Here is a 23,251-nt window from a genome sequence, read left to right on the forward strand (position 1 = left end):
TTTTTTCAATAAAAAGTCAATCTTGTACTATTTACTTTACCATTTATTTTATCTTTATCATTAAAATTCAAAGTTTTCAAACCTATTTCTTTAGTTTTCCTAAGAAATAAATAGAAATCTAGGAATGCCGTTACTTTTGCCGCAGGTTTTAATGATCTTACCTTTAATGAACATTTACTAAGGAATCTGAACTATCACGGGCAACTGGCAGCCCTCTTCCCTCTTCTTTATTATATTATAACACCACTCATGTTAGCGTGAAACACGATTTGACATGCCAATATCGTGTTACAAGGCTATAAAAATAACATCACGTGCATTAGGTTATTTGACGTTTTATAATTCAATTAAATACATAACACTACATCGTATGTCACGTTATTCCAGCTAATTTGTTCATTGAACCGACCCTATACAAGCATTAAATTGGTTGGATAAACTTGCAAATTTTTTTTAAATAAAAGCTTATCCATCTAAAATTACCATATCACCCCTCCCTCCTCCTCCTCCTCCTCCCCCTCCAAACGTCTATAAAAACCCTCCCTTACCGCTCGCAAGATTTACAGTTTCACTGTAAACAAAAAAAAAAAAAATCATAACGGTCTGAGACGATCCGACAAAGCAAAAATCCTTAAAAAATCCGAAAAAAAATAATAACATTACTTTGGTAGAGTTATGTCGGACACGTTTTGCCGCGACTGTAACAGTCTGACGGAGGTTGTCTTCGACCACAGAGCGGGCGACGCGATATGCTCCGAGTGCGGCCTCATACTGGAGGCACACTCCGTCGAAGAGACAGCCGAGTGGCGCTCCTTCGCCGACGACTCTAACTACAACGACCCGAACCGTGTTGGCGGACCCGTTAACCCGCTTTTGTCAGAAGCTGGGCTTTCTACCGTCATCGTCAGGCCCAAAAACGGCGGCGGCGCCTCCTCTGAAGCCTTGCCATCCTCCGTCGGGAAGTGGCAGGGACGCGCGTCTAATCCTGACCGTCATCTTCTCGACATCTTCGGTGCAATCGCCGTGATGGCCGACAGGTTTGGTTTTCTTGCTTTGCATGCTCTAATTTCACTTGTTTTTGTTAATTAACTTAATTTGTATTTGTTTGGTTGCTGGGAAAGTGAAAGGAAAAAGGAAGAAACTTTTTTATTATGATCGTATTTTCAAAAAGCATTGCATCATTTGTAGAAATTTTCAGGTCGACGGGCCGAGGGCCCACTCCAACAACACCGATACTGTCCCCACTTAACCACCTGCACAATCCTCAGGTGTGGGGTTTTATCACAAAAGGCCTCGATGTTAGTTAGAGAGGGGTCTCACGTGAATTTCCACACATCGGGGATTCCAACACTCCCCTGCACGTGAGACCCCACTTATGGGTCACACGTGAATTTCCACACATCGGCAACCACGTGGAGCCATGTCGGGACTCACCCAATCACGTGGGGCCAATGGGGACCCACCCAAACACGTGGCATCTTTGGCCTACGTGGACAATCACGCGGGGCCAACGGGGACCCACCCAATCACGTGGCAGTACGGGCCCGTCTTCTGGCTTTGATACCATGTAGAAATTTTCAGGTCGACGGGCCGAGGGCCCACTCCAACAACACCGATACTGTCCCCACTTAACCACCTGCACAATCCTCAGGTGTGGGGTTTTATCACAAAAGGCCTCGATGTTAGTTAGAGAGGGGTATTTCTATTTAAAGCACTCTTTTCTTCTCCCTCTGTCCGATGTGGGACTGGGGATTCCAACACTCCCCCGCACGTGAGACCCCACTTATGGGTCACACGTGAATTTCCACACATCGGGGATTCCAACATCATTATCATGTCATCAACAGTGGATCCACGTATAATTGCTTCTCCAAAAAATATTTGGGTTCAAATTACAAAAGCGATTCTAGTAAAAGTTTTTTATTATAAGGAAACTAATGAAAAGAGTTTGAAAACTTTGGGTTTTAACGTTCCGGACAAAGTAAAAGATAAAGTGAATAATATCAGAATTGACTTTGTAATGAAAAAAATGTGATTTTTCGTTAAAGTTTGCTCATGTTGATTTTTAATTTTTTTTTTTTTTTTAAATCCGAGTTTTTGTGAAAAAGTACTTTGCTTTCTCAAGGAACATCAGAGCATGGAGCGTGCTTCCTCAGAAAGTGCTTCTATGAGCGACAATTTCTTTAAGTTTCTCTAGCAAACATTGATCATTTTTGGCTTTCAGAAGGCACTTGCGCTTCTGGCTGTCAATTGGAACATGATCTGATGCATTTTGGTGGGTTTTCACTGCAGGTTGGGACTTGTTACAACCATAAAGGTATATCAGTTAATATTTCAGCATCATTTTCTTTGTGTTTTGTTTTTGTTAATTGTCTTACTTTCAACTGGAAATCTGTAAAATACAGTTTTGGTCACCGTTTGTTAACCTTGATTTCAATTTTGGTCACTGCGTTTTTATGTTCTCAATTTGTAGCTAATGACTAAGGATGTTAAGTAATGAATGGTTTGTTCTTTCAGTTTACGATCGGTTGAGGCTAGTTGATGAGTTGAAACAACGAAAAGTAGCAACTCTTATAGCGATTTACGATATAAGTTGAAGGAAAAGCTATCGTTTTTGTCCCGCCATTTCATCAAATTTTCCCTTGTCAACCCTTAGCCCTATCCTGCATTTTAGTAATTGCAGTACATATAAAGCTAATTCCTTCATGTAATTATATTAATTTTGTATGATGAAAAGTTTCATTTTCGTTTTGAATCGATGGAGTGTATCTGCATTTAAGTTTTACCATTTTCGTGGTTTAATGACCTGTCACCTCTTTGTGAATGTCTGAGGACCTTGTTTTGAAATCAATTGCGCACAATTCCTCGTATGTAGTTTGTACTCGGTCATTAGTTTTTAGTTGGCAACTTGGTATCTGAAGCATTCGATGAAGTTGCAATTTTTTCTGTGTTTTTTATGTATAATTTCTCGATGTAGAATTATTATGTGATCTCACAGATTTGTGTCAACTTATTATTAGGGGTTTAACTCTAGTAAAAATTAATCTTTATTTGACGAAAACCTTCTGTTTCACATGGGTAATCTTTATGTTTGTATTATTCTGACTACCAGGATCGAGCCAATGAAATATACAAGAAGGTAGAAGATCAAAAACCTCTCCGAGGGCGAAATCAAGATGCAATTGTGGCTGCTTGCCTCTACATTGCCTGTAGACAAGAAAATAAGCCTCGTACTGTGAAAGGTAGAAGAGAAGAGCATGTTTGTGTTTTTAAAGGTTAGGAATCTATGTGACCTATTGATTATTCTCTTGGGAAAGCCTGTATTAATTTTGTTTTGTTGCAGATATCTCTGTTGCTACTCGAGTTGCTGAAGGGACGATCAAGAATTCCTACAGAGACCTGCATCCTCATCTGGCAAGAATAATACCGAACTGGTTTGCCAACGAGGAATGTGTCAAGAATCTGCAGCCCTAGAAATTGAAGGTGATGATCATAGTTAAACTAAGTAGGAACAATTAGCAATCAATAATGTGCAGCATCAGGAAGTGTAGTATTTATAATCTTAAAGTTTTATGAAGCGTTTAGGAATTCTTGTTTTTTTTTTAGCTTTTTATTTTTCGAATTCTTTTATTTCGTTGTAAGTAGAATGAATTAGGGTTTTCCTTCATTAGTATCTAGCTGCCCAAATTAGGGTCCAAATTATTTGATTGCTTATTTCATGACTGGAAGATTTGCAGTTCTCTCTTTTTGCTTCCTCTGCCTCTTTCAGACTTCAAGACATATGGTGAAACTGTAAAAGTAAATACAGTTTCAAATAAGTGTCTTTATTTTACTGATTTTTCTCCATGGCTGTAGTAATTTATTGTAATTTTAAAACCGAGATGCATTGCTATAGCATGACGGTTGCAAAGTAACATGTTATCCTTAACCATAACACTTAATGTGATTGTCACACTGAAAAATTTCTCGTATTTAACCAGATTTGGTGATTTTGTTCCCTTGTGAGTTATTATACGTTACAAATACATGCAATGTTTCCACACGAGTGATTGATTTGTGACTGAGATCCTTTGTCGTCTGCTTTTTCCTCAACAAATCGCCATTCGCCATGTGAGGTCTTAACAAATGCTCCTAGATATTTTTTGTGCAGTTGTGAAATGAACTAGTGAGATGTATATAAACAGATCATATGTTATTATTACTTAAATTTAATCCATTAATATTGGAGGCAATTAAAGTCACGGAGTATTATAACTGCATTCGAATTGTCGAGAAAAAAGAAAAATCGAGAAGAAAAGGCTAGCGCAGACAGACACAAGAGAACTTCCTTTGTTTGGGGTCAAGGACAGACACGAGATTTGGAGCTCAATATTCGAGCAAACATGTTGAGTTTGCCTAACAATTGCAGGGTCCAAGGTGCTGGGAAACAATATTGCCTAGTTTTTTGGTCGGAGATGGGGGAGGCCAACTAGACATTGATATGTATGCTTAGACCTCTGTACTTTAGGATGGTTGTCAATGTTTGCGTGAATGACTGTCAGCTTTTACGAAAATTGATTTTGCTTGATAACATCTAACATCGTCAACCCAAATGCATGGAGCCATGTTTCCAAATGTGCACAGGGTTATGTCCCTCTTCATGTACTGCACTGCACGACCACGAAACATGTAAAGCAAATCCATGGCCACATAAATCCACAAAGGGCTTGATCAAATATTTGGTTGTCTTGTAAAACAAGTAATTGGTGAGCGTTACATTGGCCTTCTCTTAATTCCAAAGGCAAGATTAGAGAAGATAAAAGAGAGGAGATCATTTTGGAATCCCAAAAAATATTAATCCGTAATTTATATTATTTTATAATATCGCTTGTAAATATCTAAGCTATGTCACACTATTTCACAAAGAATTCACAAGCACTGGCATAGACTTGTTTCAAAATACTTTTTAAATGACTAAAAGTGCTTTTATAGAATATTTGTGAGTTTCAAAAGTACTTGAAGATTTTTGTACTTCTTACAGGAAGAACTTTAAGTGTTTTTCCATGATTCACTTGCATTTATTAAGGATTGGTTTCAAAAATATTTTTACCAAAAACGCTTTTAATAATAGAAAAACATTTCCAAACGAGCTCATATGTGCTTCATTCAGCAATGGCACAAAAGGAATTGAGGGCAATACATCAACAACTTCTTCTTCAGTGTCTTCCCGTATGTTAGGAAGATAATCTTCATGGCTATCTTCCTCTTCGTATGCATCAAGATTCATGTTAGATGCCGATGAAGAGGAAATCTAATCTTCTATTAAATTGGCGATCTTTTTTATTAATGTGGTAGAAATATGGCTTATACGTCAACTTATATAAAGATCACACGCTAACTAGGTAATCATTTTAATCTATAAAGGGTCAAACAATCAATCTAATCAAATGCATAAATTTGTACAATTTTAATACCTTATGGTGTAAAATAAGAAAACTAAAACTTCACGGCCTGTTTGAAAACCACCCCAAGCTTCAAGAGTGTGAAATATAGTTAGCCTCAAATTGTTGCTGAGAAAAAAAACGGATTTTATCATAATGGTCCTTTATGTTTTATGAACTTATCGGTTTAGTTTGTTATATTTCAAACTCATCAATTTCGTTATTTATGAATTGACTAACTCATTACTTTTGTCCCTACGGTTAGATTCCGAAACAAACGATGGCAAACATTGTCATTTATTTACAAAACTTGTACTAGTGTAGGTAATTTACCTAACAACTATGCCACGATTGTTTAACGTTGTCCGAGTAAAAGAAGCGATTAATTGTGAGTAGAATACGAGTGCAGTATAAGAAGAGGAGGGTAAGATTTCCAAACGAGTAGAGTACGAAAGGCTAGAATGACTCAAAATGCACCAAGAGGTTGCTCTTTTTAGAGCGCTCATCAATGTGTGATTTATTTTCAACAGACTCTCTCACATGTGACGAATTTTTAAATCTAACAAGTGGACAACACAACTTGGATGATGTGGAGCACGTGTAGCCGTTGGGATTATACGTAGGACAACCTGTCCTGTTATCATGAAAAAGTTAAAGTAACCCAAGTACTTACAAACACATGCAAAATCTCTCTCATCAATATAAGATTCGTTATCAATACACATATTTGACGAAAGCTCAATCTCGAAGATGCAATGCAAGGGAATTTGATCATTCCCGAGGTTTTGCCTCGGGATCCTCCTGACCGAATAACACGGATCGTTGAATTTTAATCCAACGACTACAATTATTATAACTTTAGGGGAACTCTCTATTTGTAGCGGTTTCCATATTGTTCGATTAGCAGGATCTCGAGGCTTTGCCTCGAAGAGAATCCAATTCCCCAAGTATTATCCATTTAACAACAGTTAAAAGACGTTCATTGATTGATGGCATACAATGTACAACATGTAAAGCAAATTAACTGTTCTGACCAGCTTTTCTAACCGTCTTAATCTTATTTTTCTCATTTTATTTCATAAACAATTCATCAAAGTCACTCTGATATTCCTTTCGGCCATTAAGGAATTAGGTTCCATCCTGATTCATTTTGTGAAGATCATAAGGATTTTTATATTTTAGTTATTTATCGTGTATTATATAATTAGAAATTGTTTGATTTTTTTTATTTAAAATTAAATATAAATAATATCTGACAAAAACTAATTACACAATATACGACGATTAAAATGTAAAAATCTCTACAGTCCCCGTAAAGTGAATCCGAGGATGCTCTTCCAGCCATTAAAACCACTCAACCAAACAGTCAAACAGGCAAACACGGGCTCGCCGGAAGAGTCAACACTTTTACTTGGTGGAGACTCAGACAGCACAAAAAACTGGCCATAAGACGGGGCCCATTACTTTTGCAGCCGTTGGTTTCAAATATTCGAGAGATTTTTCATTATGAGTGTATATCATATGTTATTAGATAAATTATAAAATATATGTGTTAAAAAATTAATAACTTAACAAATAAAATTTCTTATAATTTATATAAAAACACGTAATGTACTACTCATATTCTAATTACAACAAAAAATTTCCAAATACTAATCATATTCTGGTTACAACAAAAAATTTCCAAATATCCCACGCTAATTTTCTGAACGTGCGGGACACACACAATTTCCTTCGCACAACAATGGCCCCACACCTCTGGCTTCTTTTATATCTCAGTATTTTTTTATTTATTTAGAAAAGTACTAGACAGATCAACTATTTAGATCAAATTTTACTTATATGTATCAAATTTTTTAAGTGTTCATGCATTTAATAATAACATATAATATATGTGTTCAAATTTCAAGCATATTAAAAAATTTCTCTCGAATGAGACTCACTTTTTTCATGTGAGCGTCTTATTGCACAACACGTGTCCAATAATTGACTCATTTTGGCTCTTGGATTAGTCAGCTCCCATGCAATTTCTGCACTTTTAGAATTTGTAGAAATGATAAAAACACTCTTTTAGTTTCCCAAATACTGTTATTTTATTTAAATGTTGTTTTCGTTCGATTTATTCAATCGGTTGAAAAGTTTAAAATTTTATGTGCAAAGCAGACTCCACGTAGACCCACCATCAATGTAATCGTCAAAAGTAGAGGTCGTTCTAATCCTCCATCATCCTCATCGCATTATCTACCTACCCCTTGTATTCACAGTCCCCGTTCTAATCATCAAACACAAAAACAAATGAAGAAAAGGTGCAGCCTTTAGCCAGTGAAACTCTAGACAGTGCCATCCCACTACCTAGACCTATATATACACCTATATATACATATTATTATATGTCAAACCCGAGAGCAAGCGCAGAAATGTTGCCACCAACAATGATGAGCCAGCAGATGTTGGCAACAATGGGTTCAACCCTAGCTAGCTTCATGTTCATCTGGGCAATCATCCGCCAGTACTGTCCGTACGAGCTGCGCCGTTTTCTGGAGCGATACTCCCACAGAATCACCGGCTACTTCTACCCCTACATCAAAATCTCCATCCACGAGTTCACCGGCGACCGCCTCAAGCGGAGCGAGGCCTACTCCGCCGTGGAGGCCTACCTCAGCTCCAACACCTCCAAGAGCGCCAAGCGGCTCAAGGCGGAGATGGTGAAGGACAGCAGCAACCTCGTCCTCAGCATGGACGAGTACGAAAGAGTGACGGACGACTTCCGTGGAGCAAAAGTCTGGTGGGTTCTGTCAAAATCCGTGTCCCCCGCCGGGAGATCTATGTCCATGGCCTATTATCCCGAGCAGGAGAAGCGATTTTACAAGCTGACTTTTCACAAAAAGTACCGGGACATAATCACGGCGGACTATTTAAACCATGTCGTTAATGAAGGGAAGGAGATCCGGGTTAGAAATCGGCAGAGGAAGCTGTACACAAATAGTCCGGGGTACAAATGGCCGAGCTACAAGCAGACGATGTGGAGCCACATTGTGTTCGAACACCCGGCAACGTTCGAGACAATGGCGTTGGATCCGGAGAAGAAGAAGGAGATCATCGAAGATCTGGTGACTTTCAGCAAAAGCAAGGACTTTTATGCAAGAATTGGGAAAGCTTGGAAGAGGGGTTACTTGCTGTACGGTCCTCCGGGGACAGGGAAGTCTACGATGATCGCCGCGATGGCGAATCTGTTGGGGTACGATATTTATGACTTGGAGCTCACGGCGGTGAAGGACAATACGGAGCTGAGGAAGCTATTGATTGAGACCACGAGTAAGAGTATTATTGTGATTGAGGACATCGACTGTTCGCTTGATTTGACAGGGCAGAGGAAGAAGCGGGGGGCGGCGGAGAAGGGTTTTTCGGAGGAGGAGGTGAAGGGTAGCGGAGCCGGGAAGGAGCGGGTTAAAGAGGCGAAAGAGGAAGGGTACGGCGGCAGCAAGGTGACGCTTTCTGGGCTGTTGAACTTCATCGATGGGTTATGGTCTGCATGCGGAGGTGAGAGGGTGGTTGTTTTTACTACTAATTATGTTGAGAAGCTTGATCCTGCATTGATTCGGAGGGGTAGAATGGACAAACACATTGAGCTTTCTTACTGTACTTTTGATGGGTTTAGGGTTTTGGCCAAGAATTACTTGAGGATTGAGAGGCACGAGATGTTTGAGGAGATAGAAAAGCTGATGGGAGTGACGAAAATGACCCCGGCCGACGTTGCTGAGAATCTCATGCCAAAATCACCAAGTGATAATCCGGAGAAATGTCTTTTGAATTTTATCCAAGCTCTTGAGGAAGCGATGGAGGAAGGTGCAAAGAAAAAAGATGAAGAGATCAAAGAGGTTGATACAAACAAGGCGGAGGTGGCGGCGGAGGAGGCCGAGGAGGGAGGAGGAAACAAAGAGGTTGAAAGCAAGAGCGTTTTGGTTGCCGACGAAATTAGGGCAACTTGGGCAAGTGGGTGATTAGGAATTGGATCCTCTCTGAGGCAAATCCTCGGGATCCTCTTGACCCAATAATATAGACCGTTGGATTTTGATCCAATGGTTATAAATAGGAAATCCCTCTAAAGTTATAATAATTGTAGCCATTGAATCAAAATCCAATAATCCGTGTTAATGGGTCAGGAAGATCCCGAGGCTTTGCCTTGGAAAGGATCCAATGCTGGGTGATTATTTGGTGGTTTTTGAGTTTAATATGTCAACTAAGCTTAAAGTTCTTTTGGTTAACAATAATATAAAATTTATATGAGTGCTGGAACACGTTTTGACTCCCATTAGTATGAATTTATAATTACAAGTATATGTATGTAGCAAAACACTAAACTTGTCAATGGGTCTATCACTAGTTTGGTTATCGTTCAAGTGTGCGATTCAAATTCACAGTCAACGTTTGGAAAAATACAAGCAAACTCCGATTCTTAATCGGTTATGTATGTAAAGTTGTATTAATTTTTTTTTATATAAAAATGTATGTGAAGTTGTACGAGAACCATCACGAGACCTATTTTTGTTGCATTTTCCTTCACCATAAGCTTTTTAGAGTTCATACCAAATTTTCTGGAAGCATTGTGGGTAACGAAAATCATTCTAGCTATGATTTGGACGCAACTTGTATTTTTCATTAATGTTGAAAGACTTTCGTAAAATGAGACAGTAATGAGGCGGTATTTTAAATCAATCACTCATAACTAAATAGAAAAATCAGATTCATGATAATATATATTTAGTTTGGAATACTACCATTCCAAATTTTCTTCAATAGGCCGGACTACTCAATAGTACGAAAAGTAAATGATCAGAATTGAACTGAGAAAATTGAATTTTTACTTAATTATCAATCTAATGGATATAAAACCGAACTATCCAGTAATCCGAACTATTGAAAACTCAGCTTGAACGTCGGAAGAGTGAGCTTAGTTTTAGTACCAAAGGCCTAATGAATGGCTTTAGGTGAAAGGACAAAAGACCACGTGAGTTTATGTGGAGTTGTTCCCATGGTGCTTGATGATTGTTACTCTTTGGATTTTCTTGTTTCACTTTCATACTCCAAAAGAAAGTGAACTCAAAACTCATCCATTTCGAAAGATACTTAAGCAACTTTACGCAGTGGCCACGCAACTACACCACTTTCTCTCGCAATACTCATCCACTCCACACTAAACTAAGATCTTATTTTTATAAAATGACTTATACAGTCCGAACACATTATTATTGTGACATTTTGTATTAATAATGCAACAATCGAAGTCGTTTTCCAATCTCACTGACTTGCTGGGTTGTGACACAAAAGTTTAGTCCAATCCATCACATGGATGAAAGCACTCGGAACCCATCACCAAGAAAGAGTTTTTAGTGTTAAAAATACGGTTCGATCCGCAAGTGTCATAACACTATACTTTTGCCTCCAAAATATCATTTTTGTTGTTTGTGGATGGTGCTTTTACATTTTAGGCTGCTTTTGTGATGGGTGATAGGGCATCGGACAGTTTTTTACTTGAAAATAGTATGCCTCATTATTTAATGTGTGACATGATGGATATTTTCTTTACCATCATTGGAAATTAGGAACAGAGGATTCAAAGAAAGAGCTGGCTTTTGCTTTGGCTTATGGATTTTGGAGAGAGATTATTGCCGGATCTCTTCCACCAATACCACCGGATCAAAAGATTTGAACCTTCCAAATTTCATCAAACGGTAAAAAATTATCACAATTTTTAGTATTTCACCTTATCAGAAAAGAAAGAAACCATCTTCATTTGTTACGTCTAAACATTAATCAAACCTTATCACGGCGATAATTTCTCTAAACTCACTATTTGTATCCCTAAACTAAACCACACCATAGAACAAAATCTATGCTCCAAACGTACTATCAAATATAGCTCCATTCATAAACTCGAGTGTGGGAGCCCCGGCGTGCATAATGCACTCCCGGGCTCCCTAAAAGGACTCCGAAAATGTCACCATGCTTTTGACGACTTGAAACTGTGCCGAGAAAAAGCTAAGAAATCTAAAATTTCCGGTAAATGAAATGACAAATAAGAAATAAGCCAATCTGAATACAAGATAAGAGCAGTTACCTTCTAAGGGAGGGAGGATGGTTCCATTACAACACAGCCAACCCTAATATGCTCTCGAACTCATACGGCGAATCATTATATCAAGGGATACATGAGCCCGAGAGAGAATCATAATACTAAAACTACAAGGGCTTTCGACTTTTAACATCTGAGGCCAAATCTTTCAGTTACAGTATTACCTGAGGGTTATTGTACATTGATCGGATGAACTAAGCAACTCCCAAACAACTTCCATTCACCGGTCCTAGCTCCATAGGTTTCCTTGGACGTTCACATACTAAAAAAATGACTACCTAATCTACATACCTCTCTGCATCATGTCACTACCCTGTTGCAAATCTCGAACCAAGGTTGTTGCTGCTTAAATACGCCTAGGAGAACTCTGGCCGCAACTTTCTCCATGGGCATAGCGCACAAAATTTATGAATTTTACAATCGTACACTCAGGCTTCCTTGCAAAACACACCTTTGCTATCCAGCAGAGGAGGAAGCCTCACATCACAAATCATCCGCATCATCTTTCATTAATGTGTTTGGACCATCATCAAAACCTGAACCAGGGGCTAGCTCGTTGAGGTCGAGGAAACGTCTTTTTTGTACACCTTCGACTTCCTCTTTCCCTGGGCTATTTGGTTTTTCAGGTGGCTGGTTTTGCTCTTTCTCAACTGTTGTCTCAGGATAATTTTCAACAGCCTGATCAACTTTCATTTCTTGGTCCTCAATATTACCATCTGATTCTTGACTTTCCATTGAATAATCCCCGTTCTCACTGGCATCATAATGTTCATCTGATGCATTTGATTTCTCAGGTTTCATAGGCTCTGGTTCTGACTCTGAGAACTCATATTGTCGATAATCAATACGATTTCTGGTGGCCCTCTTACTGCGTCTCAGACCTGACTGGAGCTCATCAACCGATCTCAATTTAGCTTCCCTCCTAGTACGGCCTGGCAACTTCTTCAATTTTCGGGGTTCTTCACTATCCTCGCTGGCACTAGCGGAATCTTCCATTTCCTCTTCTTCCTCTTCTTCAGCATTTTCTTCCTCAAAATGATACTCCTCATCTCCTTCGGAACTACTAGAAAACTTTCTTCTCTCTTTACGTTTCTTTAAGTATTCCTCATCATATATAGCCTCACCAACTATATCATCATCACTGTCAAAGTCTGCGTCATTATCTGAAACTGCTTCAACAAATTCTTTCGCAGAATACCGTTGGGGCCTCTGTCTTCGCCGATTGCTACATGTAACAAATAAAAATCAGTCTACAAAAGCAGTTCAAGGATTTAAAGAATACTGAAGACAAACATTTAAAGAAGAAGAAAAAGAAGAAAATTGCTCACCTTCGATCCAATTGTTCAGATTTGTCATCTTCTTCGTCATAATCGTCGTCATCATAATCAGGTGATTTAGGCGATGCAGCACTAAATCCCACATGTTCATAGGAATTTGTAGCAGCACTCCATTTACCATTACTAGAAGCTTCAGGCCTCCCAACAACCTCTCGTTTCTGTAAAGGGTCCGGAGATGGCTGTTTCTTTCTGACACAGAAGAACAATAAAAATAAGTCAAAAGGACTATATATTGGTATGAAAAAACATGTGTGTGTGTGTGTGTGTGTGTGTGTGAGAGAGAGAGAGAGAGAGAGAGAGAGAAGTATGAAATCCATACTTGGTTACTTTGATTGCCTCATTGATGGACCGGTCATAATCATCTGCAAAATTATTTGACACAACAATCAGATTCCATATATCCATCGACAGATGGGAATAATAACAGTAAGTATTAACATCCTGCCCTGACATGGCCATCCTCTACTTCCCAAAGTTACAATTAACTCCAGAGCATTTATGTAAAACTCGGAAATTTCCTCAAAAAAAAAAAAAAAAAAAAAACTCATATATAAAATTCAAGGGACATTTCTCAAGAGTAACCAAGGGATATTGCTCAAGCAATCCATTAGGATTTCGTATTACTAGACCACATTTGATAACGCATTAATCTGATCAGTTGATCTTAATCCAAAAAACACAACCACCACAAGATGAAGCCTCACCAACAGCCACACTTCTATTGTTATAATTTGAAACAATAACCTGCATCTAGTTATTGTATTAATATTATTATTTTAAACAATAACCTGCATCAAGTTATTCAATATGCAACAGAACGACCCCCAAGATCTCAATGGTTAAATCCTCTATTGTGGCTAGTACAAGAATCACTAGGGCTTTTAACCAGAGCAACTGTTATCCGGAGAACGAAAACAAAGTGTAGAAGTTTGTCTCCTTACCAAATGTGTAGGTTACAGGTTTTCTGTCACGAAGAGAGCGCCCTGGACCAAGCCCATCCACCGTCAAAAAATTATCAAGGAGGAGAGCTTGTCTGTGTTGCTTCTTCAGCAACCTCTCTTTCCTCTGCAAATAAAAGTACATGAGATAAAATTCTTGCTACAGAAACAAACCCCAAAAAAAAAATGGTAATTCTCTCAGCAGATATATGAAAATTATTCTTCAACCACATACAAGACATATAAACCCAACAAGGTTAAAAGGTTGGTCAACTATCACTATTGCATACCTTGTGAACCTTCTCAATCTCTGCAAGCATGTCTCCTTTCAACTTCTTTCCTAGCGAAGCCTCTGTTCTATTCTTACTCGAGAAAAGTTTCTCCTGCAACAGCAAATGCTTTTAAATTTGGAGCAGCAAAAAATTCATCCAGAGTAATAATAATGCACTTTTCTTGAATAAGTTATCTCCCATACACAGGAGATAGGATCCAATAAATCTAGCTATTTCTTAATCATTATTTGTTTCAATGTCTGTGCATATGCATCCGTTTCCTCAACAGTATTGGTTTCAGAGGCTCCGGATCCAAAAAACATTTGAATATGAAAACTAACTCAGACGCCAACCCTAAAAGTTTTGCAAGGCAATACTAATACAGAGCACAGTAACACAAAAAGATGGGCAAAGAAATTTAGTATCTTACAGAAACATCTAGGAATTCATCGAAATTAGTTGCGACTGTTTCCCACTGATATGATGCACTGGGAAGGACATTGGAACCTTTTCCTTTCACTTTCTTCATATCAACCTTCCTTATCTCCCGATATAACCGATAACCAATTATTGGATCATCTTCATACCTGCAGCATCCACAAACACCCAGTATATAAACACTCAACACAACAGTTCAATTTACATTTTACTCATAAACCCTCCACAATGGAAAGCATATTTGATGGACATGTCATATGAACCAAACAAAGGTAAGCTAAAACGGATATGATAAGAAACTTCATTATATTACCAGTAAGAGATTCCTTGTGAATCACCTCCAATACGTTCTTTGCGAAATGCTGAAAGTTGAACTCCATGCTTCAGTGAGTTGTCAATATAGTTCCGAATATCTTCTTGCTACAATACATCACTCAGATTTAATCCTTCTGGTAAACTAACAAAAGCATAGACACATGATCCGGGAAGTAGGTAATACCAAATTAATTTTCTAGTTCAAAAACATGATCTCCATGTCATACATTCTAAGACCCAATTCTGAAAAGAAAAAAGGGAGAGGGAGGGAGAGAGAGAGAGAGAGAGAGAGAGAGAGAGAGAGAGAGAGAGAGAGAGAGAGAGCATTGGGTCTCCAATAGATTTCCATTTCAATTTTTAAAACGGTTAATATTTAGAGTTTAGAGAGAGAGAGAGAGAGAATTGGGACTCCAATAGATTTTCCATTTCAATTTTAAAGAATGGTTAATATTTAGAGTGTGGGCGTACATACTATCATATTGCTTAGGCAATGGACCAAAAAGGTTACTAATAATATTCAATGGATTCTACATTAAGTTTTACAGAAAAGCAATGCTGTTTAAATCAATTAACGATAACAATACCTCAACACGAATATCACAAAGTGCTTTCAAGATGACCACACGGACCCCAGGATCAAGTGTTTTATATGCCTCAATCTCCGCCCTATCAAATTAGCATGATGTGACATGTTATAAATGAAAAAAATTCATACGCTAGAGTAAACAAATACACATGATTGCTCACCCATGTGAAGCAATAATGGGTAGATCCCCCTCTGCAACCTGCAATAGACATCCAAATTAGTTAATATGATTCTGCAGAACTACAAAACAAGTTGGCTCTAGCCAAAATATTGCCAAAAACTAATTATACGAGTACAATTACCCAATGCCACCAGTCTCTCAGCTTTCTGCATAAAACAGTGACCCAAGTATCACGTGTGAGTGCCATTCTCGTAATAGGAGGAATTGCCTGTTGAATAAACCAATTAAAATTCAGGGGCAATCCAGTAGCAGTTGCATTGACAAACTATCAACATAACACTAAATTCCCAGAAGCATGAGCATTCCATGGGTAATATAACATTAAAATTACAAGGGGACATTTTATAATCCATTCACTAGAATATGACTTAAAACATCCACATTTATACAGTAAAATGGAAAAACTTAAAGTTCCAGACTTACAAGGATTTTATACATGAAAATGACAAAAGAAAAAAATTAAATCTTTAGAAATATCACAAGGGATCCTTCCTTTTCCAGGAGTATTGACATGTTCTAAAAAGTTCAATTAAATCGGGAACAGTAGGTGGACAATAAGAAATATATAATCAATAAACTTGTAACCATGATTCTGGTCCTCTACCATGACAGAAATAGCAGGGGCTATGCACTGGTGTGAGTTAGCAATTAAATTCAAGTATACAGAGCAAAACAGATGAGAGAATTAAAGAAGGCATGATTAACAAAGAATTAATAGCAAAGACGGTGTAAGATAGGAGAAGTAAAAGGAGTCACATAATCAACTCTATTCTATTGGGGTAATGGCTTTGAAAGATTTAATTGACTTGTCAAACCACACTGGTCTTTGGAAGAGGCTTGGCTACAATACTAGTCCTCGCATAGGACATGTCTTCTGCAGAAATTTAGACAAGATTCCACTCAAAGGTCATGTCTCAAAAGCCACCGAAAAGACAAAAACATATATTATTCCAAATTATATGATATGACACAGGTCTCTTGCACTGCTGCAAACCAACCCAATCGCACCATAAATGTGCTGCAAGTGCCTAATAGAAACCTCCAAACTCTTCTTTTACATCTATTTCTTGAACTTTAAAAGTGTTTGCAAACACAAGAGCTCAAGTATTGAGGCCATTTTGGGCCAGGGTTCTTCAGACCACAGATTGTGGTCGTTAACATTTAGAAAACCATCCCTCCGGGAACATCCGATAACAGTTAGAAAGAAAAACATATCACCACCAAGAAAGAAGCTGTTTTCATTCCTATCTGCCATTTTGAAAACCCTATCTGCCTTTTAAAAGGAACCTAAATCCTATGCACAGGCGAAGTTTTCCACTATGAATCAAGCTATAACAACTCTGATAGACTGCTAACGGATTTACACGGAGGAATGCTTCCGAACTTTTAAGCAATAAAACATAAAAAGTTACAAGCTTTATACCAAATATGAACTAATGAAAACTAACAATGCACAAAGTTGCAAGTGTTTTCGACCAACCTTCAACAATGGAATGTGAATGTCACTCAAAGTATCGTTGGGTGTGATCAAAGCCGTCTCCAACTCGTCCGCCGAGAACTCAGCCGAAATGTTCAGCAGCGGCCGATAAACCTGAGAAATACAGAACAGAAAGGAAAGCACATAAGCCCTAAAACACCATGAAACCAACCACAAAACCCTAAAAAGGAAAAAATCGAAGCTTTCGAGAGCTTACGTGCAAAAAATTGAGTACGGAAGCCAATTCCCACATAGAGCGGAGGGTCCAGCGAGGCAATAGCGAGGGCGGGGGAGGTTCCACCAGCGGCGTCACAATCTTGCTGGCGCTGCTGCATTGCGGAGACGATCGCTCGTCGTCTCTCTGCTGCTGCTGCTGTTCCTTTTTGCTGACGGCTCGCCGTTTCTCGGCTGGGTGGTTCTGCTGCTGCTGTATCCGAGCGGCGGCGCGTATGGTGCAGGCGCGGGAGGGGCGGTTGCTCCTGGACAAGGGAGGCGTGGGGGCCGGGACCGGGGCCGATGCCTTGTTGTCGTTCTGAGGAGGTTGTTCTTGCTGCTGGGGCTCCGGCGAGGATCGGACGGCTGGGATCGGAGGAAGTGAAGATTCCAGAGACATGGTTTTTGAGGAGATCGAGCAGAGAGAGAGGGTTTAGGATGAGATTACATGCAGAGGATCGGCAACATTGCGGGTTAGGGTTTGTGGGTTAATTTCGTTTTTGGAATTTTAGAGTGAGAAACACAGAGGAGAGAGGAGAGAGAAGAAGAAGGGCATGGAGGAGCAGGGACCAAAAGCTCCAAAGTCCAAACCACCATTCACATATCACTCTGGGTTTATTATTTTTGAGTTAATTGGGTGTAGCTTCATTAAATTTTTTATCCTTAAATTAAAAATTTGTGAATATTAATTTTAAATTTATTATAATATAGAGTAATGATCATTTTAATTAATTGATTAATTAATGAACTTAAATATTTGTGCTTAATCCGAAAAGAAAGGGAGAAGGGGATTATATAAAATGAATAATGTTACACAAATTAAACTCAATTTAGAAAATTAAGTTAAATGTGAATTCAGAGTTAACGGCATGAAAGATATCCGTCTCTTTACACACTTGTTCGATTTTTTTTTTTATAGTATTTGAGTTAATTTAGAATAAAAAGACCACTTCATCAAAAATATATTTTGATTATTGCGTAAAGTTTTTTTTAGTAGAATTTGTGTAATTGGCATAAAAATAAAAAATAAAAAAATAAAAACCCCTATTTAAGGTAAAAGAATAAAGTGATGTGATAATCCATCAGTTATTGAACTGCGGACCTTCACCCTTTCCTGTTTTTACATTATTTTATTTATTTGTGTTTTTTATTTTCTTTTATTTTCAATTGTCCTTTTCTACATTTTTTAGTATAAGAAATAGATAAAGGAACGCCAAGCCAGAGATGAACAATTGAAGTGAATATATATTATAAATTAATTATTATGATGATTAAAATTACACACTAAATTATTATTAGGATAATAATTAAGTGTTCACTAACGCGTATTCCATATACTAACTTTCTGATTTAGTCAAATTGAAAAATATTACGGCTCTATTTTTTAAAATCCAAAAATATAAATGATTTGGTCATTATTTTAAAAAAAAGCTAAGCTTCTTTTCCTCTAATTTTTGTGCACAATTGTTTCTTTAACTTCATTATTAATCATAATTAATATACTTCAATCACTTTCATCACATATTAACACAAACCATTCCCTTAAATTCCAAAGTCAATTTTCCTTTTGTTTGTTTTTATTTCCTTTCTGCAAGAAACACTATAAATATGAGCAATTTTTCGATGCATTTGGAACACCGCAACGTAGTGTTACTATTTAACCAAAATTTTAATACATATATTTGTTTATTTGATTTTATGCTAGAAATAATACTTATGAATCTCGTCGTCAACCCATTGTATAACACATAAAACTCTGCCCCACGTCGCAAATGTTTCCTGTACACACAAAATTCACAAGAAATAAAATCTCCCCTTCTAACAGTCAAAACATATAATTACAAAGAAAAGTTGCAAACACATTGATACAAAAGCCTACAAAATGCTAGACAAAACTGAGAAGAAGCAACACTAGAGAAGAAAACATGAGCACTGCATTCTTCGATGGGTGACTTAACCACCAAGCATGGGATTTAGGCAAACCAGTAGGACCTGGGGTTGCACCAGCACTCGCATTCTCCTTTGAGCATGTGTAACGACACCGACTAGGCCGAGCAACTCTGTAAACGCCGCTGCTGGCTAGAACGAACATGTCCTTGCGGTTGTCCTCCCCGAATGAGAAAATGTAGCCAAGAGCCGGAAGACTACTGTCCGGGACAGAGCTGCAAGCTATCGGAGAGTCACTTGCGCAGCTGAAAGGGATTTTGCTCGAGCTATAGTTTCCGCTGTTTTCTGGATCTTCGGAGCCTGCCCATATTGCACCAGCGTACAAATCTCCATACACATACCTGAAAATAAAAGCCTCGTCAAGATCAATACTTCGATAGTATCAGTGCAAAAATGTGCAGTCAAGAAAATGCTTCAGTTCTCTTAGCTAGGCCAGTTTCCGAGACGAGGTGAAAGAATGACGATGATCAGTTACCTTCCATACGTGCACGGATCAGTCTCAGACCGATAGATATAGCCCCCGGTTATAGATGCCGAACCTTCTATCTTGTTCACTTCAGAATGGTTGTACCCCATGACGGGGAAAATTACGTCTGTAGGTTTTGTGGATGTGTTTCCGGCAAGTGACTTTGGAGGAGTGTAAGTGTATGGGCCTTCGTAAAAACGCCAGCCATAGTTTCCACCCTTGGTGATCACATCCACCTCTTCATATAGATCCTGTTAGGTGAACAAATCAGTGTCAGAGGATGTAATTTTTAAGGGGAAGAAATTTTTTTGTAGTTCTCTTTAGTTCATGTCGGAAACAGAAAATTTAAGAAGAGTTGGGATCTTCTGGCAGACAGAAATTGCTTGTAAGAAATTAGAGATGAAAGATTTATTCTATACCTGCCCGACATCTGCGCACATAAAGTAGGAAGGATTTTCTGAATCAAAACTGCAGCGCCACGGATTTCTTAGTCCTAGAGCCCAAATTTCCGGCCTCAAGGCTGGATCTTCGGTGAATGGATTGTCTTTGGGGATGGAGTAGTTTCCCCACAGACCAAGTTTATCCATTTCTGCTGCACCTGGAAATACATTGCAAGGTTATCAAATGTGCAAAAGGAAGCAGATTGGTTTTGGTAGCAGAAATGCTGGTACTCACTTGGTATATTATCAACGTCGAGCCTCATAATCTTTCCGAGCAAAGATTTCTTGTTTTGAGAGAAATTGTATGGATCGCCTACACCACCACCATCTCCCATCATGAAGTACAAGTACCCATCTTCCGGTCCAAAGAGTATCTGTCCTGCATGATGACCTGTGAAAGGAAGGCCCATGGTAAATATCCTCCTGACTTCCATTGGTTTAGCGCTCGTTGCCTGGCAGTAGGATTCATTGGGAGGAGCATTGCGGTCAGTTTTCATGAAAAAAGGCACAAAAGGAAGTATGAAAACTTAAAGCAATGAACAAGTTAAAGTAACCGAAATTTGACAAAAGAGAGTATGTAGTGGTGTACCAAGGAAGGCTGGGATGCAGTACCATTAGCAGTATATTCTGCTACAACACTTTGGTACTGGCACGGCTGAGCACCATTATCAGAACCTAGCTTCGAAGGATCACAATCAACATCTGAATTACATGAACATCGTCCAGTGCATCCAGGCCACTTAACCTTGTCACAGTTGAACGAAGCAAAAAACCGACCATTTTGCGCGAAATTGGGATGGAACGCCATCCCCATCATTCCAAACTCAGTATCGAAATGAACCTCATCGGTTAGATCAACAAAGGGACTTGACTCATCAAGCCCCATTACTCCTCCTGATCCATCTTCAGGAATTGTTGCCAGCCAAATTTTGCCTTCCTGGGTCGAGAAAAATGCACGGTTGGAGCCATCCGGATGAGCAACCATGTTGAGGTAAGATCCATTTCCAATTTTCTCAAGGCACAAACCATGTGGGGGGATGGGAATGCCGGAATCATTCAGTGTGACCGGCTCGCCATTGAAACATACTGATTCGTCACTAGAGGCTCCGCCAAATGCGCTGCAGAAAGCGGATTTTGATTGCCAGAGTTTGGTTAGCTCAGTGGCATTGGTCTTGGCAGGCGGTCCACCTTGTAATGAAGGGTTAAAGGGGGAGTTCAAAATCGACACATTTTGGCATGCGTCCCATACGGTGGAGCAAAAATCGGTTACTGCTTCTTTAGACTGGGATGAATTTGATGAAACAGTTGAGTTGCAGAAGACCGGAACAGGGCGGATCACAGAGTCGATGGTAAATAGCTCACCCGAAAACGGATCACACCTCTGAAATCCATAGCCGAAAGGAAATCAGGAGATGATATGCATCATGCTCTCTTTAGACGTACAAAATTTTAAAATTGAAAACATTGTAATTTTAGATACAAGTACTAGGCAAACGCTCCTAATCACTTGAGCTACAAACCGCTTGCGGAAACATTATATAGTTTACAAAAAGGGAAGAGAAGGACTTACTGCACAAAGTACTGATTTCAAAAGGGAAGCACAGCCAGAATTGGAGATGTTCATGGTTTGGAATTGCTTCTGAATTTGTGAATCTTCAGTGGAGTTGCAGCAGGCAGTTTCGTTGTAAGGACAAAACTTGAGTGGAACACTCAGAGTAGAAGGTGCCCCTGCAATCAATTAAACCATTTGGATTCAATTTCATAAGGAATTTAAGATACTCAAACACAAAGCATAATACGAGTGATATTCTACTTCAAACTAATCTAAACTACCGGGAAGAGGATTCCAACGTAAAGCAGCAAACTTTGTAATACCAAATTGATAAAAAGGAAATAGAGGGAAAAACTCACTTGAATCAATGCATAAAGGATGTGAAGTTGAAGGATTGAACAGCAGCAGCAAGCTGCATAGCAGAAGTCCAATAGCAAGAACTCTACCCATCTCCACACCAGAAGAGAGAGAGAGAGAGAGAGAGAGAGAGAGAGAGAGAGAGAGAGAGAGAGAGAGAGAGAGGAAGAGATTGCTTTCCTGTCCCTCCCCCTTTAATCTAATTAACAAGTCCAAATAGCAACACTGTTGCTTTCATTGACTTGAGAGAAATGCAAATTTGAAGTTCACAGAATTATCAACTTCTGCCAATCCAACCACTCTCTTCTACCGGTATGCTTCTCCATTATAGCACATTCACATGTTCCTCTCTCTCTCTCTCTCTCTCTCTCTCTGAAGACCAAAACTTTAATATTCAGCTTCCAGAAGGGATATCATTTTAAATCTCTCTCTCTCTCTCTCTCTCTCGAGCTCAGCTGCAGAAATGGATTTGTTTTCAATATCTGTCCCCCTCTTTTCACAACCCCTTGGACAAATATTTCATTTTTCAACTCATTGATTCAAAGGCTGAAGCTTTATGAACAACTTGCAAGTTTTTAGATATTGGGGGTTGGACTTTTGGGTTAAATTTTTTATCTAAACTCATTAGGGTTGTTGGGAAGATAGATAAATTAGACGCCCACTTGTTTTGTTGTTTGCATAGATTAAAAACAACTAACTTTGGATCAATCTTGGGTGGTTTTCAGTGGTGCCAAATTTGAATACCCAAATGCCCTTGCGGGTAGGGTGGGTGTGTTCAAAGTTTGAAAAACCACCCAACACCAAAAGACAAGCTGGAAAATCATCACAATATTCCGATCCCCTCGGATCCTTTTGGTGAGAATTTTAGGGATCCGTGAATTGTGTCTATTCATTGTACATCGTACGATCAGTTTTTGTCAAGTACCGTTTATGTTTATTTTTAAATAAAAATATTTAAAATAATTTCTGACCGCACGATGTACGATGAACAGATACAATTCACGGATCCCAAAATCTTCACAAAGAGGATCGGACGAGGATCCGAACTCACAATATTCAATACGTTTTGGGATCCCACTTGGATTTTAGCTGTAAAAAAACCGTAACGCTGGGATCCAATCCAATGACATTCATGACTCGATTGTGGAAGGAAAAAACCAAAATATGATGTGGGATTAA

The 23,251-nt window shown here is 38.7% G+C and overlaps 4 protein-coding genes across 4 annotated transcripts; 2 read left to right on the top strand and 2 right to left on the bottom strand.

Moving 5' to 3' along the window:
• The first annotated feature begins 658 nt into the window (after window positions 1-658).
• On the top strand, window positions 659-3,672 carry LOC137710190 (transcription initiation factor IIB-like). The gene is made up of 4 exons (XM_068449137.1): window positions 659-1,037; window positions 2,293-2,317; window positions 3,113-3,242; window positions 3,344-3,672. The coding sequence occupies exons 1-4, from the start codon at window positions 676-678 to the stop codon at window positions 3,472-3,474; spliced, it is 648 nt and encodes a 215-aa protein (XP_068305238.1). The 5' UTR covers window positions 659-675; the 3' UTR covers window positions 3,475-3,672.
• Window positions 3,673-7,655: 3,983 nt separating this feature from the next.
• On the top strand, window positions 7,656-9,726 carry LOC137710434 (AAA-ATPase ASD, mitochondrial-like). Its single transcript, XM_068449451.1, has one exon. The coding sequence runs from the start codon at window positions 7,811-7,813 to the stop codon at window positions 9,419-9,421; it is 1,611 nt and encodes a 536-aa protein (XP_068305552.1). The 5' UTR covers window positions 7,656-7,810; the 3' UTR covers window positions 9,422-9,726.
• A 1,771-nt stretch (window positions 9,727-11,497) lies between these two features.
• On the bottom strand, window positions 11,498-17,887 carry LOC137710433 (DDT domain-containing protein DDR4-like). Its single transcript, XM_068449450.1, has 12 exons — window positions 17,315-17,887; window positions 17,101-17,211; window positions 15,742-15,828; window positions 15,601-15,638; window positions 15,438-15,519; window positions 14,852-14,958; window positions 14,531-14,687; window positions 14,119-14,211; window positions 13,832-13,955; window positions 13,210-13,252; window positions 12,882-13,079; window positions 11,498-12,778 (listed from the first exon to the last, which is right to left on the bottom strand). The coding sequence occupies exons 1-12, from the start codon at window positions 17,708-17,710 to the stop codon at window positions 12,037-12,039; spliced, it is 2,178 nt and encodes a 725-aa protein (XP_068305551.1). The 5' UTR covers window positions 17,711-17,887; the 3' UTR covers window positions 11,498-12,036.
• Window positions 17,888-19,016: 1,129 nt separating this feature from the next.
• Window positions 19,017-22,622, bottom strand: LOC137711419 (HIPL1 protein-like). The gene is made up of 7 exons (XM_068450657.1): window positions 22,075-22,622; window positions 21,734-21,891; window positions 20,753-21,544; window positions 20,399-20,615; window positions 20,143-20,321; window positions 19,733-19,974; window positions 19,017-19,598 (listed from the first exon to the last, which is right to left on the bottom strand). The coding sequence occupies exons 1-7, from the start codon at window positions 22,163-22,165 to the stop codon at window positions 19,196-19,198; spliced, it is 2,082 nt and encodes a 693-aa protein (XP_068306758.1). The 5' UTR covers window positions 22,166-22,622; the 3' UTR covers window positions 19,017-19,195.
• Between the last annotated feature and the right edge of the window lie 629 nt (window positions 22,623-23,251).

This window comes from Pyrus communis, chromosome 12, assembly GCF_963583255.1.
Source record: "Pyrus communis chromosome 12, drPyrComm1.1, whole genome shotgun sequence".
NCBI lineage: Eukaryota > Viridiplantae > Streptophyta > Magnoliopsida > Rosales > Rosaceae > Pyrus > Pyrus communis.